Genomic DNA, 14688 nt, shown 5'->3' with positions numbered 1-14688 from the left:
TCTTGTTGGTTTATTGGCCTAGAGAGTTGGACACACACACAGATGCGGAGATAAATATTGGTCAGTTTCTCTAAATCTGGGTCCTCACTACATATAGAGCTATAGTCTGTAGAATTCTAAACCTTGCGTGCTGTGGCACAGAACCAGTGGCCTTCCCATTCCTCCGTCACCCCTCTTCCCAGGGAGCATGGGGAAAGAGGGCACAAACTGACAAGACCCGAATGACTTTCAAAAGACGAGATTGCAAAATCCCAAATTTCCAACCTCTGAAATTCACAATATTCAGGTTCCCCAGCTCAGATACATATTTTTAATCTCCGATTTTGCCACAATCTCATTGATTGCCCAGAACGACCACATTCTGGAAACTATTTTCCTAAATCGTCATTAAAAAAAAAAAAAAAAATGTCTACAATCTCAGTTCTCCCAAAATGTCCACAGTTTTGGAATTTTGACCTGTTCTGAAATTCGAATTGCCCGGTCCACCCTCAACTCCTTCCATTTCCTGTGCCTTTTTGCCTCAGAGGAGTGCAGGTTAAGGATCTAGGGGAGGCAATTAGAGCATCTGCTCCCTGCCTCCAAGGCCTTTCTGTCTCTCTTGTGGTTCCGCTGTGTGTATGTGTGTGTGTGTGTGTGTGTGTGTGTGTGTGTGTGTAGGTGTATATATATATGTGTGTGTAGATATATATATAAAATTTGTGTGTAGATATATATATGTATTTTTTATTATGTTCTTTTTTCGCAGTTTTTCTAAAGTGCCAGAAACAAGATTTGTGGGAATTTTTTAGTGATTTTTTTTTTTGCATTTTCCCGTTTTAAGCATTTTTCCCCCTTAAAAATTGGAACTTGGTACATTCAGTAGGAAACTCTTCACTCGGACTGTGGCCAAGACCAAGAAAAGTGCAAAGAGACAGAGGAGGAGTGGAGGAGTGATACTCCTCCATGGTTAACATTCAGGAGCCTGTCAGAAACCCCCCCCCTTCCTATATACTAGGAGGGTCAGATGCTCCTGGTCCTTCCCTCGAGCTCACCTCCCTCCAAAAGCCATGGTCTTGCCCTTTCAGCATCGTTGAGAGGGCGGCCATCTTGGCCCCAGAAAACAGTAGCTGGGAAAAAGCTGCCATTTCGGTGACGGCAGCCTTTCCCCTTTTTAAACTGCACTCCTGTAATTCCCATTTGTCAAATTTCCTCCCCCAAACTGGCTCTCCCCTTGTGAGCTGTTTTTATTTGGGGGGGGGGGAGGAGGTGGGTGGGATGGGAAATGTTCATCCAATCACAGAGTGGGGACGCCCGGTCATCAAAGAGAATTAGGAGCAAACGTTTCTTCAACTCCCCCGCTGGAAGGAAACATACGGACCCCTGACCAGGGTTAACTAGTGCAAATTAGGGATTAGGGACTGTTTAGGGTCCCTGCACCCCATCCCTAGGCTGGGATCTTTGGGTGTGGGGAACTGAGTCAAAGATGGGGTGTAAGGTGCTATTTTGGAGGAAAAATTGGTGGGGATACCCCAAAGCCCACCAAGGGAGTAGGATGGTTCCCCAAAAACCACCTGGAGTGAATGGTGAGGGAAGCGACACTGGGGAAGATGGAGGTAAAAGTAAGGACGGGAGGTCATGTGCAAATCTTGGGCTTACCCACCCATCCAACCCCCATCACTTTTCTGGCTATTTGGTCTAGTCTGGGAGAAACCATCAGGAAAAAAAACAAAAAACCAGGGAGAAAGTAGATTCTCTTCCCCATCCCATATGGAGCTCCTCCCTCCTGGCCCCCAAATCTGATTTAGCCCAGAAGAGGCCATAGGTAGAGGCAGGAAGAGGTGTGATCTACTCACCTCTTTGCCTTGGAAGAAGAATCTGGGGCTCACTGGATTTGAGGGTCAAGATAGGGCCGAGATTAGTGCTGCCCTGGGCTGGGGAAGTGCTCAGCCGTGGAACAGATGGGTAGCCCTCCCCCCAACACCTCCTTGACCTGGATGGGAAGAGGCCATCTCCAGAGTCTAGGAGAATGAGGAGGAATGTGGAAGATCCAAAGGCATGGAAGCCAAAGAAGGCATGGCGTCTTAACGTGAAGGGAACAGGGACACAGAACCCCACCCCTGGGAAGAATGGAACCTGGAGCCAAGCTCCCAGATGGGTGGGTGTCGGGTATCACAATGGTCTGGTCCAGGCCCTGGGCCACAGAGAATGGAATGTGCTAGGAAGCATCTAGGCAGGGGCTTGGAGAAAGCTGCACAACGAGGGGAGGTCACTAGGCGAGAGAGATGGTTCCCCCCCTCCCCCGGGTTTACGAATCAGGAGGGTGGGTTAGACATTCAGAGCTGGTGGGGGCCGTGAGTAGAGATTCCTAGAAGTATATTGCTCAGTTGCCCCAAGGGCTGAAGAAGGGATGGGGGCTGGCCCTGCCCCTCGCGGAGGCCATTCCCTGGAGGAGAACCAAGAGGGGAACCACCAAAGATCCCTCCCCAGGAGACGGGAAAACTACAATCTCACACAAAGCAGCCTGACCCCTGAGCTCCAGGGGCCCCCAAGTCCCTGCACAAGAGTGTGGAGGGGCTCCCAAGGGGCAGGGAAGCCAGGGAGCTGGTAGTGGCAGGGGGTTCAGGGAGGGTGGCATCTGGTGAAAGGGGGGAGGTGGGCCCAGAGCTCACCCCACATCTCCCTTCTGGGTTCTCTCAAGCCCCGCCCTTTCCCCCTCTCCCTTAGGGGGGACTGGGGGGGGAAGAGTCGGGGGAGGTGGAGTCGGGGGCGTAGGGGGTGCTGCTTGAGGATTGACTGCGTAGCCAAAGACCCCTGGAAGGAAGGGGAGGGCGCCCCCACCCTTCTCGTCAGGTAGGACCATGTTGAGAGCCACCGGGAGTGCGGTCAAGTTGCTGAAGTTATAAGGGTAGGCGGCAAGGAGCTGGGGGCCATAGACCAGTGGGTAGGGCTCGGGGTAGAAGGTGACTTTGGCGGCCCCCATCCCCTCCACGCGGTCCCCCTCCCCGGCCCCCACCGGCCCCTCGCTCCCCGCTTTGCCCCTCCCACCACTAGGTTCCCTGCCGCTCCCGATCAGAGCCAGTGGAAATTCCTGCACGGGCGGATAGGCATAGGTGCCCCCTCCTGCCACCAGCGGGGGCTCCTCACCCCCGGAGATGACAGGGTCCTGGAGAGACGCGGTCTCGGAAGCTTCCTCCGCGGCCGCGCCCCCGCCCCCTGCCTCCCCGCTGGAAGAGGAGACTTGCATCTCCTGGGGGGCCTCCTCCTTGACATCCCCGGGTCTGGTGGCAGCGCTGCCCTTGGAGTAGGCGATGACGGGCGTGGGGGTGCCCCCGGGCCGCTCGGCGGCGTGCCTCTGCGCGTGGCGGCTCAGGGCGGCCGCCGTCTTGCACACCTTGGCGCAGTGAGGGCAGGCGAAGCGGGTGGAGGGCCGCCGGCCGGCCCGGGAGCCGTGCGCGCCGCCGCCGTGCGCCTCCTGGTGCTTGCGCAGCTTCCGCAGGGTGGCGAAGGTCTGGGCGCAGTCCCCGCAGCGGTGCCTCCGCTCGCCCCGGGCGCGCCCCGCGGGGCCCTCGGCCGCCGCCGCCGCCGCCGCCGCCGGGGTGTCCTCCCAGCTCCGGCGCTCCGACTTCTGTCTCCAGCGGGGCTGCCGGCGGCCTCTGGGCAGCGCGCTGCCCCCGGTGCTGCCCGCGCCCGCGGCTCCGGCCTTGCGCTTGGGCTTGTAGGAGTAGTAGGGCCTCCAGAGCTGGTCCTCCCCGCCGGCGCTCGCTTCCTCGTCGTCGTCGTCGTCGTCGTCCTCGTCGTCGTCGTCGTCCTCGTCGTCGTCGTCGTCCTCGCTCTCCTCCACCTCCTCTCCGCTCAGCTCCCCGGGACGCAGGTCAGTCTCTGAGATGCGGCGCTTGACAATGGCCTCCTCCCCGATGCGCACAGTGATCTGACACAGTGGAGGTGGAGCCTGTAGCTGAGAGGGGCCCCGGCCAGGCCCCGCGGGGGGACCCCCACCCCCGCCAATCCCGCCGGCTGGCTTGGCCGTGTAGGTCAGTGTCCTTCCGGCCCGTGGGTTCCGGCCCTTGGCCTCCTCCGTGGCTGTGGCCGGCCCCGCGGCTGTGGCCGGGCTGCCCGCCGTGGCGGGGCTGGTCGGTGTGGCTGCAGGCTGAGGGGGAGGAGGCGGGTACTCACGTTTTTTGGGGGGCCTCGGGGGAGCGGTGTAAGTGATGACCGAGGCAGCCTGGGCTCCCCCGGTGCTGGCCGGGCCCCCCCCTGCTCCACCACCGCTGCCGCCCCCGTGCACAATGACCGAGGGAGCCGGGTGGGCAAAAGTGATAACAGAGGGTGGGGGGCCGGGCTGGGGGGCGGGTGGGGGGCCGGGTGGTGGGCTGGCAGGCATTGCTACAGGGGCCGGCGTGTTGAGGCTTGGAGAAAGGGGGGCCTCGGGGGCTCCCTGGCTGTAGGTCTTATAGGGCCGCTTGGCTGCCCGCATGGGGAGCAGGCGGTACAGCTTGAGGGTATTGAGCTTGGGCTTGTAGCCTCCATTGGGCGTCTTCTCACTGGCTAAGAGGCCGGGGCTAATGCCATGGAAGGCTCGCTGGTGGGTCTTCAGGTTATAATAAGTGACAAAGGTCTCCCAGCAGAAGATGCACTGGTACCTGGGCCGGGACAGCAGGGAACAGGGCGGGGACAGAGACGCTGGAGTCAGGGGCCCGGCAGCCAGGGCCTCAGCTTCCCACGTCCTCCGCTCAGACCTAGAACTCCCCCGGCCATTCCCTCGCGCTCCTTTCCTGCTGCCTGTCCTATCCTGCCAGCTTCCGGGGGGCAACACCCCCCCCCCTCCCCCCCCCGCCCCCCCCCCCCCCCCCCCCACCGGGTGGCTGGGAGTCACCAGGCCCCAGCTGGTCCATCTGTGAACCGGGAATAAGCACGCACCTCGCCTAACTCACAGCTCCGGGGACAGAACGGGGACACGTCTTATGAACGGGGACGTATTACGGAGATACGTGTCACAACTACCGGACAGGCCTGCGCTCCCCACAGTCTTGTCCTGGGAGGACAGCTTCTTCTGCCCTCCTCGGCCTCGGGCACAGCACCAGGCCCCACCCCACCCGGGGCATCTGGGGGCACTGGTGAGCGTTCGCGGAGGGAGCAGAGGCAGGGGGGAGGCAGGTGCGTGAGCGACCACGAGCAGGCGAGCAGGGGCGAGTGGGTGAGCAGGCCAGCCTCTCGGTGACTCTCTCGGCCCCCCTCCTTCCCTTGTCAGTGGTCCCTGCGCGCGCGCGGCCTCCTGACCCTGTGCCGCCACCCGCGCCCCGATCTCCAGGACCCCCCCGTGCTCACCTGCGCTCCCCAGTGTGCCACACCTCGTGCTTGGTTCGGTACTCAGCCAGGGCGAACACCTTCTCACAGTAGCGGCAGGGGTACTTCCTCCGCCAGGAGTGCACGTTGCTGTGCCGCTTCAGGCTGGACAGGGTCACGTAGGAACGCTCGCAGGCCGCGCACACGTACAGCACATGGCCACCCACCACCTTCACCACGTGCTCAGGGCCACCTCGGAAGCCCACCGGCGGGGGCAGGGCTGAGGCATCCACTCCCGCAGGACCACTGGGGCCGGGGCCCCCGGGGCCCAGCCCCGCAGGCCCTCGAGGGCCGGCCCCCCCCCGTCGGCACTGCGCCTCATGGGTCTGCAGCCGCTTGGGATGGATGAAGCTCTTCCCACATCGGGGGCAGGGGAGGGGCCGCCGGGACAGCGGGGGCTGGGAGTCAGAGGCCTGGGCCTCGGCCCTGTCGCCCTCCCAGTCCCCGGCCGGCCTAGGCCCGGGCCCGAAGCTGTCGTCTTCAGCCTGCGAGCTGGCCATGGGGGCTGGGGCAGGAGGTACCCAGGCATCGCCTCCCTCCCCCAGGCCCTGCAGGCGGGAGATGCCCAGACGCCGCCCCAGAGCCCCGATCTCTGCCACCGCTGCCCCGTCCCCTCCGCCGCCTGGGAGTGCGAGCCGGGCGCTATAGATGAAGTTGAGGACATCAGAGAAGGCGGCGGCCGGGACCCCCGGCAGCTCCAGGACCCGGGGTGGGGAGGAAGTGGGGGGTGAGGCCGGAGGGGGAGAAGACGAGGAAGAGGAAGAAGACGAGGAGGAAGAGGAAGAAGAGGAGGACGAGGAGGACGAGGAGGAGGAGGAGGAAGAGGCAGCTGTGGTGGTGGCCGGGTTGGGGGCAGGGCCCCCAGTCACTGGTGGGAGGGGCAGCGGAGCCGAAGCAAGCAGGGCCTCTCGGAAGAAAGGACTAGACGCGGCCAGGACACTGCGGTGCGCGGGGAACTTGGTGTCTCCAGCTATGAGGGTGACGTCACAGAAGAGGCCACGGAGCCGCTGCTCGTTGAGCTGGCGCAAGACGGCGGGGGCGTGGGACGGGTCCGTCACCTCTGCTGGGGGGGGCATGGCGCCAGCCTAGACAGACGAGAACAGGAAGGGGGGGTGAGCGGGGAGGGCAGTGGAGGCTGTTGGTCAGAGACCAGTGGGAGGCTGACAACCTTCCGCTCACAGAAGGCAGGGGTTAATCTTAGCCACGCGAGTCTGGCGGGCATCTCACAGTAGCACGTCAAACCTCTGGGGCTGGAAGAGGCTAGGAATGGCTCAGGTCACGATGAAGGTCAAGGGTGAAAGCCTCCAAAGCCACAGACAGAGAAGAAAGCAGTGGCCGCTTCTCTCCTGGTGGGAGGAAGAGGGAGCCCCCACGGGGACTGGTGACCCCTTCACAGGACGCCCGCGTCTAGAAAAACATGACTGCCCTTGCCTCCCGTCCGACTTCTCCCAGCCTCAGACTCTCGCAACGTCTCACCTGAGGGCACAGTCAACATGGAGCAGAGCGGGGGCTGGCTCAGCGAGTCCCTCCTGTGGGGCCTCTTCCTTCTGCGGAGACACAGAAACCGTGTTCTCAGGAAGGGAGCCGGGAAGGAAAGGACCCCGGGGGGGGGGGGGGGGCCACAGCACTCGGGGTCAAAGAGGACACCCGGGGCTGCTCTGGAGACCCGGACCCTTCCGGGGACCTGTCAGGTTATTTGTCTAACCGCATCCGATTGGACCTAGGAGGTCACACGCAGATAATTGCAGACCCCTGCCTGCTGGCCCAGAGTACAGGCACAAGGCAATTTGCATAGTCCCAATTCACCTCAAAACAACACGACGGCGGTGGCGTAGTTCAGTCCCATAGGTCCAGGGGAGCCTCTCGGATCAGTCTCAAGTCCCTTTGGCCCAATCTTCGGGGCTCAAAGAAAATCAAAGATTTGCATGTTGTCTTTCATTATAAGAGTCTCATTTCCACATCAAAATAGATTTGCTAGAGCTTTTTTTTTCATTGGACCAAACTGCTAGATATTCCACTTAGGAGAGGACTGCACACACGCACACACACGCGCACACACACACACACACACACACACACACCAGGCCCACAAATCTTAGAGGGGGTTTCTGGTGCCAGGTGACCACCAAAGACCATGGGTTCATACATACGTGCCAGCTCGCTGCCGTCTCTGGAGGGCACTGGAAAAAGGCCGCCAGACCGAGAGTGAGGAGGCTTGGGTCCCACTCCTTACTCTGAAAGCTGGTGGCTTTGGGACTTTGGCTTAAAAGGGGGGGGGGAGAGAAAGACACCCCCTACCTCACCTCTTGCTAGAAGGCTCATCCGAAAGGAATAGCAGGCACCCCAAATTTGAGCCGTTGTGGTCACCGCACAGAAAGCACCCCACAGCCACTGTGGGCACAGTCAGGGCTTTGGGGACCCATTTTTCAGTTGAAGATCCAAGTTCCAGAGCCGTACGGTGACATAGCCAAAGTCACACACAGCTGATAATAACCGGAGGGGGAGGAGGGGGTGGCGCTGATCACAGAGCCAGACCTACGGACCCGAGGGCAGAGCTCTGGACCCCTCATCCACCCTGCATGAAACCCAGGAACACTCTCCTTCCAAATGCCCTGGGTCACACACATCCTCTGAGATATACCACATCTGGGGTTCCTCATTACCCGCCCCCAAAGGCTCTTTAGCATCTGGGCTGAAAGGCCTCCCTGCCACAGCCCACTTCATGCTCTGATTCCTCCGGGAGGAGGAAGGTGGCAATGGGGGGGGGGTGATATTCAAAAGTTCTAACAGCCCCAAGTGCTAGGCACACAGCAGTACTGGGCCAGGTGTTCCCCGTAACATTGCCACATTGCATGCCACATGCACCCTGCAGAAGCGCCCCTACCCCCGCCAGCCGCCCTGTGTGTGGCCTGGGGTCCAGTTCTGGCTGTAAAGTGACAAGAGAGAAAGGCTTCCCACTCCCTTCCAAGGTAGCCGCTGGCCCCCTGGGACCCTTAAGATCCAGTACCTTCCTTGTATTACCTCCTCTGCTCCTCATCACTATCCTACAAGGTAGTGCTTAGCTCCCCCATTTTAAAGATTTTAAGTAATCCCTACACCCAACGTGGGGCTCGAACTCACAACTCTGAGGTCAAGCGTTGCATCGACTGAGCCAGCCAGGCGCCCTGGCTTCCCCATTTTTAATGGACAGGCTTGAGCTAGAGATGTGTGGCCAGTTAGTAGGAGGGCTGAAATCTGATACCAGAAAAGTGTGGTGACAAAGTCTGTATTCTGGGGGCGCCTGGGTGGTTCAGTTGGTTAAGTGTCTGACTTCAGCTCGGGTCATGATCTCACGGTTCATGGGTTTGAGCCCCACATCAGGCTCTGTGCTGAGAGCTCAGAGCCCGGAGCCTGCTTTGGATTCTGTCTCTCTCTCTATCTCTCTCTCTCTCTCTGCCCTTGCCCCTGCTCACGCTCTCTCTCTCAAAAATCAATAAACATTAACAACAACAACAACCCCAAAAAACAAAGCCGGTGTTCTGGACTATAGCCCCTCACGATGAAGGACCAGTTTATAGCTGTGATATTTATGATCCAATAAAAAATACGTACATAATTGGTCTTCATCCCCATTCCTGACACAGAGCTCCTCAAACTCCTCTAATTTCCCAAGTGATAAGCGTTCTGGGAGCATCTTTGTTGCTAACATTTGGTGGTTGACCCTGAGCCCTGACACAGAGCTCCTCAATCCCTTGGAATTTCCTGGGTGACAGGAGCGTCTTTTGTTCTAATGAGGTGACCTTGGTAGTCTCATGGAAAGCTTCGGGATGGGGGCCGGTCACCAGAAATACCAAACCATGAGTGGAAGCTTGAAACGTTCAGCCCACATCCATCCACCACGGAGGGGAGAGGGGCTGGGGACTGAGTTAATCACGGATCGTGACTACGTGCTGAGGCTTCCATGAAAATCTCTAGCCTGTAGGGTTCAGAGAGCTTCTAGGTCGGTGAACATCCATGGGACAGGAGGGTGGTGAACCCCAACCCGGGGAGACGGCAGGTCCTGTGCTCAGGGCCTCTCCAGATTTCGCCCTATGTATCTCCTTCGTTTGGCCGTTCGCCTGTTATTACCGTATCCTTAATTATACAATAAACCGGTAAACCCTAAGTAAGCGTCTCCCTCTGTTCCATGAGCCACCCTGGCAAATTTTCAAAGCTGAAGGTGGGGGGGCCACAGGAAACCCCGATTTACAGCTGGTCAGAGGCCCAGGCTTGTGGGTGACTGACATCCGAAGCGGGTGGGACTCACGGGACTGAGTCCTTAACCTGTGGGATCTGACGGTACCTCCAGGGAGACAGGGTCAGAATTGAGCTGAGCTGCAGGACGCCCAGCTGGCGTCAGAGCCTTGGTCGGTGTGGGAAAACCCCACGCATTTGCCGTTGCCAGTGTTGTGAGGAGAGTGGATAGAAAAACAGCACCCGCTAGGGCCCCCGCCGGCCCATCTAGTACCTTTGTGAAAACGAGAGGAAGGGAAAAAAATTCAAGGAGGGGCCCCTTCCTCCGGAGGTAGCAGGCCTGTCTGTACAGGCAAGCATGACAGAAGTTCAGTTCCAGCCCCCACGGCCCCCCTCGGCCAGGCCTGGCCACCTGCACGGGCACGCGGGCTTGGTGCCTCCTGAGGCGTGGCTGTGTGCCGCCTGCCAAAATGCTTGGACGAGGCCCGTGAGGGCTTCTTAGAACCACGGAGGTCCCAAGCTGGCCTGGCCCTCAGCGACCGGCCGGACGCATCGTCATCATCATGGAACTTGCAGCTGCCGTGTGTGACATCCTTATGTGAGGAGCACGGTGCTAAGCATTTTATCTGCACTCGAGTGTCATTTCGACACTTGCAAGGCCCCCAGATGGCCGCAGCGGGGGCTATCGTCAACCCCGCTGTCCAGAGGAGGAAACTGAGGCTTGAAATACGCCAACCCCCTCACCTGGGAGTGGAGAAAACGCGGTGCCGGGGGGGGGGGGGGGGGCGACCTGCCCCTGGTCTCGGGGTTTGGACCCAGCTCCCCGGAGTTCAACCGCTACCCTACGAGGTTTGACGGGAGGTGAAGACGGCAGTTACGTGACCCGGGGCCGGTCGCTTCACCCCTCCGTATCTCAGTTTCCTTGTCTGTAAGGCGGGGATAAGGAGCGGTTCCTGCTTGGCCGGGTGGCGAGGACGAACGCGCTCCTGGCCGGCAGGACCCAGGGCACTACTAGGTACGTGCTGAAAGTCCAGTTAATGCTGGTTCTTTTTATCTTGGAACTCAGTCCCGGAAAATGGGGGGCAGGGGCAGGGGGAAGCCGTAGAGAAGAAATTCAGCTTCATGGGCAGTTTGGCGGCTCTGTGGTTTTTTAGTTTTTTGTTTGTTTTCACGGGTCCCTCCACTCTTGACCAGCTGTGTGATCTGGGCGGCGTGACTGACGTGGGGCTCTGTGCACCGCCACCAGACGCGCTCTGTCTCTTGCTGTCCCCCCTGCCCAGAATGTTCTTCCCTCGGGCAGCCCCGGGCCTCGCCGCCCCACCTCCTTGAAGCCTTGACTCAAGTCACCATCTCCTGGAGGCCTTGGTGGCCACCCCCACCTCCCCAGACTTCCTACCCCCTCCCTTCCCCCTTCTCCTTGGCACTTAGCAAGGCGTACTATTCATGTGTTTCTAGAACGTAAGCTCCAAGGGAGAGAGATTCTTACTGCTGTTTTCACTGCTGTCACCAGTGCTTAGACCGGTGCCTGGTACAAGGGGAGATTTAAAATTGGTGAATGAATGAATCTGCCTCCTTCAGGGTCTTCCTGGGGTCTGTCCACCCCCAGGAAAGGAGCCGTCCCTCAGTGCCAGACTGAGCTGGCCAGCAGCCGGGATGACGCATATAACTCGACCCCTTCTGGGGCCCTCACGCTTTGCCTGATAGACTTCCAGTGCTTTCCGTGGGCTGTCTCACTGAACGACTTCCTCAAAACAGCCACCCAGAGTCGGTATTTATATGATCCCAGTTTGACAGATGAGGAAACCGAGGCTCGTGGAGGGGCACGTCCTGCTCAAGGTCACACAGCTTGTGAGCACCAGAGTCAGAATTCAAATCTGGGCTTATGTGAACCCAGATGCTAAATCTTTTCCCCCTGCCACGGCCCTGATCCTGCTCTGGAGGGGCCTACGGCTGGCCGGCGGGTTACAGAAATCACAGAAGGGCTCACGTGCTGAGTGCTAACTGTGTCACGACTGACCCCGCCCTTTCCTCCACTCCCCGCATCCAGCCGTCACCAGGCTGGGTCGGATCTGCGGCCCAGCTCGGGAATGGCTCTGGAAACCTTCCCTTCAACCCGCCTCTGGCCCCCGAGCAAGCTCAGGCCCCAGTTAACACTTGCGTGGCCCAAGGCTCTTCTCCCGCCTCCAGGCCTCCTCTCACTGACGGTCCGCGTCCCCAGAAACCTCCGCTGGTCTCCACTCACTCGGGAATGAGGTTCAGATTCCTCAGCCAGACACTCAAGGGTCCAATTCCAATCTTCCTTTCCAATCTTGCCCGGTGTTGGACTCCCCTCAAGCACCCAGGGCGCTCCCCCCCCCACCCCCCAACGCGCCCCACAGCCCGCTGCCTTTACCCTCCTGGCATAAATGCAACCTTCCCTAACCTCTTCCCCAAAGCCCTCCAAAATGTGCAGATGTAATTCAAATGCCACCTCCCTCTCGGCCCTCCCTGACCCACAGGGCAAGGACAATCCCTCCTGTGCCTGGCTTATCAACATTCTGTGCCCCCATGGCCGGCACCCAGCAGCAGATATTAGATTAGGTTCTCACTCCCAAGGCCAGGACTGTCCGAGTCACTGTCTCAGCACACTGATCTTCCGACACGACACCGACGGGTACAGGTGCTAAATTCTGGAGAGACTGGGGAGAAGTGTGTGTGTGTGTGTGTGTGTGTGTGTGTGTGTGTAGGTGGGGGGTGCACAGAGAGGCCCGCAGAAAGCTTCAGAAAGGCAGCAGAAAACAGTGTATAAGCACACAGGATCTAGAAGCTGACTGCCAGGGTTCAAATCCAGCTTTACCTCTTAGCAGCTGAGTGACTTTGAGCAAATTACTTAACTTCTCTGGGCCTCAGCTGTCCCATCTGAAAAAGGGGGGTAATCAGGACACCTACCTCCATGGGGGTTTGCAGAGAGTAAATGAGCGATCATATGTGAAAGCACAGAGGACAGCGTCCTGGTACACAGCGAGCGCCAAATACGGGCTTACTACTATTGTCATCAGCCAAGCCCCGAGGAGGGGACCCCCAGCGGCTGGCACAGGCGTAGCCCCCAAACCGTAGCTACTTACCAGGTACATCTCCCATAGTGCCACTTACGCCCCTGTTGGAAGATAGGCAGGGCAGGTAATTAGCCCCATTTTACAGATGAGGACCTGAGGCTCACTCGGGCAAAGTGCCGGTGAGGTCGGTGAGGTCGAGGCAGGGCCAGAACTCCTCACTCCCAGGCCTCCTTCCCCCCCACCAGGCCACGGTGCACCTGTTGTTCAGGCCTCACACAGCAGACAGCACCCCCCACTCCCATCTGACAAGAGGGCCCCCGCTATGGTGCCCTCCCCACCCACCCCCTGCACAATCACCCTCCCCCCAGCCAGGCCAGGCACAGCACACACACACACACACACACACACACGCACACACACATCTACAGAAGGGCCCAGGCACCAAAGGTGAGGAAGACCTGTTCTGAGCAATCTGCCTAGCGAGCGAATTCCATTCCCAGACCCCTCCACAGTGGCGGGAGCGGCCCAGTGTGCGTCACAGAGAGCAGGAAAAGCAGAGATCCCCGCCAGGGGGGCAGAGAGAGGGTGAAGCAGGAGGAGGGGACTGCAAACTTCGTGTTTCTTTTTCCTTTCAGTGACAAGAGTCACACCCGGCCTTTACGTAAACACGGCCAAGAAGGCGCTGCGTCCCAGCTTGGTTTCCTTGCGGCCGCCAGGCCTCTCCTCCCGGTGACCCTGACACGCCGGGCGGGCCGTTGAGGGGCCAAGCGCTCAGACCCTGCACGGGGACCAGCTGGGCCACCCGACAGCTCCCAGGCCTGCCCTTGTCTGCCCCATATTTATCTCCCGGCCTTCCTCCTCCCGTATCCCCACAGCAGCCTCACGCGGCCACTCCAGCGCGGAAGGCAGGCTGCACACAAGGCTGGCGGCTGATCTCTCCAGTCTGAGGCCCACATTGCCCTTGTCACGCCACCTCCCTCCCCACAAGTGTTTTCTGACCAGCTCGCCTCCTGGTCCAACAGCACGGACGGGCTCCCACAAACAACGTCACAAAAGAATCCCATAGAGAACGTTATAAACACACAGCCTTCCCCTCGCTCGGCTGCCCACGATCCCATAAACACAACCTGCACTTTCCACACACACCCCCCCCCAGCCCCTCGCACGCCGGTGCCCGCTGCCCCACAAGTACCTGGGACACACCCTGGGGGCCCCCACTCCCCACAGATCCTCGGGACCTGAGTTCTAGACGTGCTTTCCACTTACAACTCACTCCACACACAGACACACAAACCCAACCTGCGGGGGGGGGGGGGGGCGACCTCGCTGACACCGGACCACACCTCAGCAGGGCCACAGAAAGGGGACCCGGACGTGACGCCTTCTGACTCAAAGGTACACAACCGCCCCCTCCAAAGGGGCGCGCGTGCACGCTGCACTCTGGTGCCCTCCACAAGCACGCACACTAACCACGACAGATATGCAGAAAACAACAGTTCAGAAATAGTTCATGTGTACAGCAAAAGACACATACGTGCAAGAAAACACACGCGGGTCTCAAACCTACAGAAAACCACCCATCTGACAAACTCCGCATGTATCATTGCCCCGCGCCCCAATGCGGACCTGTCACCCAAAGCCACCGGGCCGCATCTTGTAATTCTGCCCCCCACACCATCGGACGCCCCTCCACGAGGCTTCCTGTCCCCGTGGCCCACGGAGGGCCCTACCCGGACCCCTGGCTGCCGGACCAGCAAACAGTGGTGCCCAGGACAGGTTTACCTTGCCCCACAACACAGCGGGAGATACACAATCTCCAGGACTCACAGCCACGACCCTGCCCCGACGGCACGATGGCTCCGGGGCCCCTGCCCGCCCCGCGCACCCCGCACACCCCAACTCTGGGGCGCTGGGCGGCCCACCCCTCCCCCTCTCCGCCTGGCTCCTACGCCATCGCCCTCCCGGCAGCTTGCAGCGCCGGCCCGGGCTCACACCCGCCCCACCCCACCCCCAACCTGCCCCACGGGGGGGGAGGGGGGCACCGGGCTGCAGAATTAACCCTTCCGAAGGGGAGGGCGCGGGGCCCCCCTCCCCGGCCCCGGGCGATCGCGCCCCCCCC

The 14688-nt window shown here is 59.9% G+C and overlaps 2 protein-coding genes across 4 annotated transcripts in view; one reads left to right on the top strand and one right to left on the bottom strand.

Moving 5' to 3' along the window:
- Positions 1-391: 391 nt before the first annotated feature.
- ZBTB4 (zinc finger and BTB domain containing 4) overlaps positions 392-14688 on the bottom strand; it is a 14978-nt gene continuing 681 nt past the window's right edge. The window contains exons 2-5 of one of the 3 annotated variants that reach the window (XM_049637060.1): positions 7129-7224; positions 6799-6869; positions 5305-6407; positions 392-4619 (exon numbers count right to left, since the gene is read on the bottom strand). In XM_049637060.1, the coding sequence (XP_049493017.1) occupies positions 2645-4619; positions 5305-6398 (3069 nt within the window). In that variant the 5' untranslated portion in view covers positions 6399-6407; positions 6799-6869; positions 7129-7224 and the 3' untranslated portion in view covers positions 392-2644. The remainder of the gene's footprint in view (positions 4620-5304; positions 6408-6798; positions 6870-7128; positions 7225-14688) is intronic. The other 2 variants (XM_049637061.1, XM_049637062.1) reach the window with 2 other exon arrangements.
- SLC35G6 (solute carrier family 35 member G6) overlaps positions 14423-14688 on the top strand; it is a 4449-nt gene continuing 4183 nt past the window's right edge. The window contains exon 1 of the mRNA XM_049635367.1: positions 14423-14549. Coding sequence (XP_049491324.1) covers positions 14423-14549 — 127 coding nt within the window. The remainder of the gene's footprint in view (positions 14550-14688) is intronic.

The sequence above is a fragment of the Panthera uncia genome, chromosome E1, assembly GCF_023721935.1.
Source record: "Panthera uncia isolate 11264 chromosome E1, Puncia_PCG_1.0, whole genome shotgun sequence".
NCBI lineage: Eukaryota > Metazoa > Chordata > Mammalia > Carnivora > Felidae > Panthera > Panthera uncia.
Note: the sequence above shows the minus strand (reverse complement) of the source record. Positions and strands in the feature narration are given on the sequence as shown.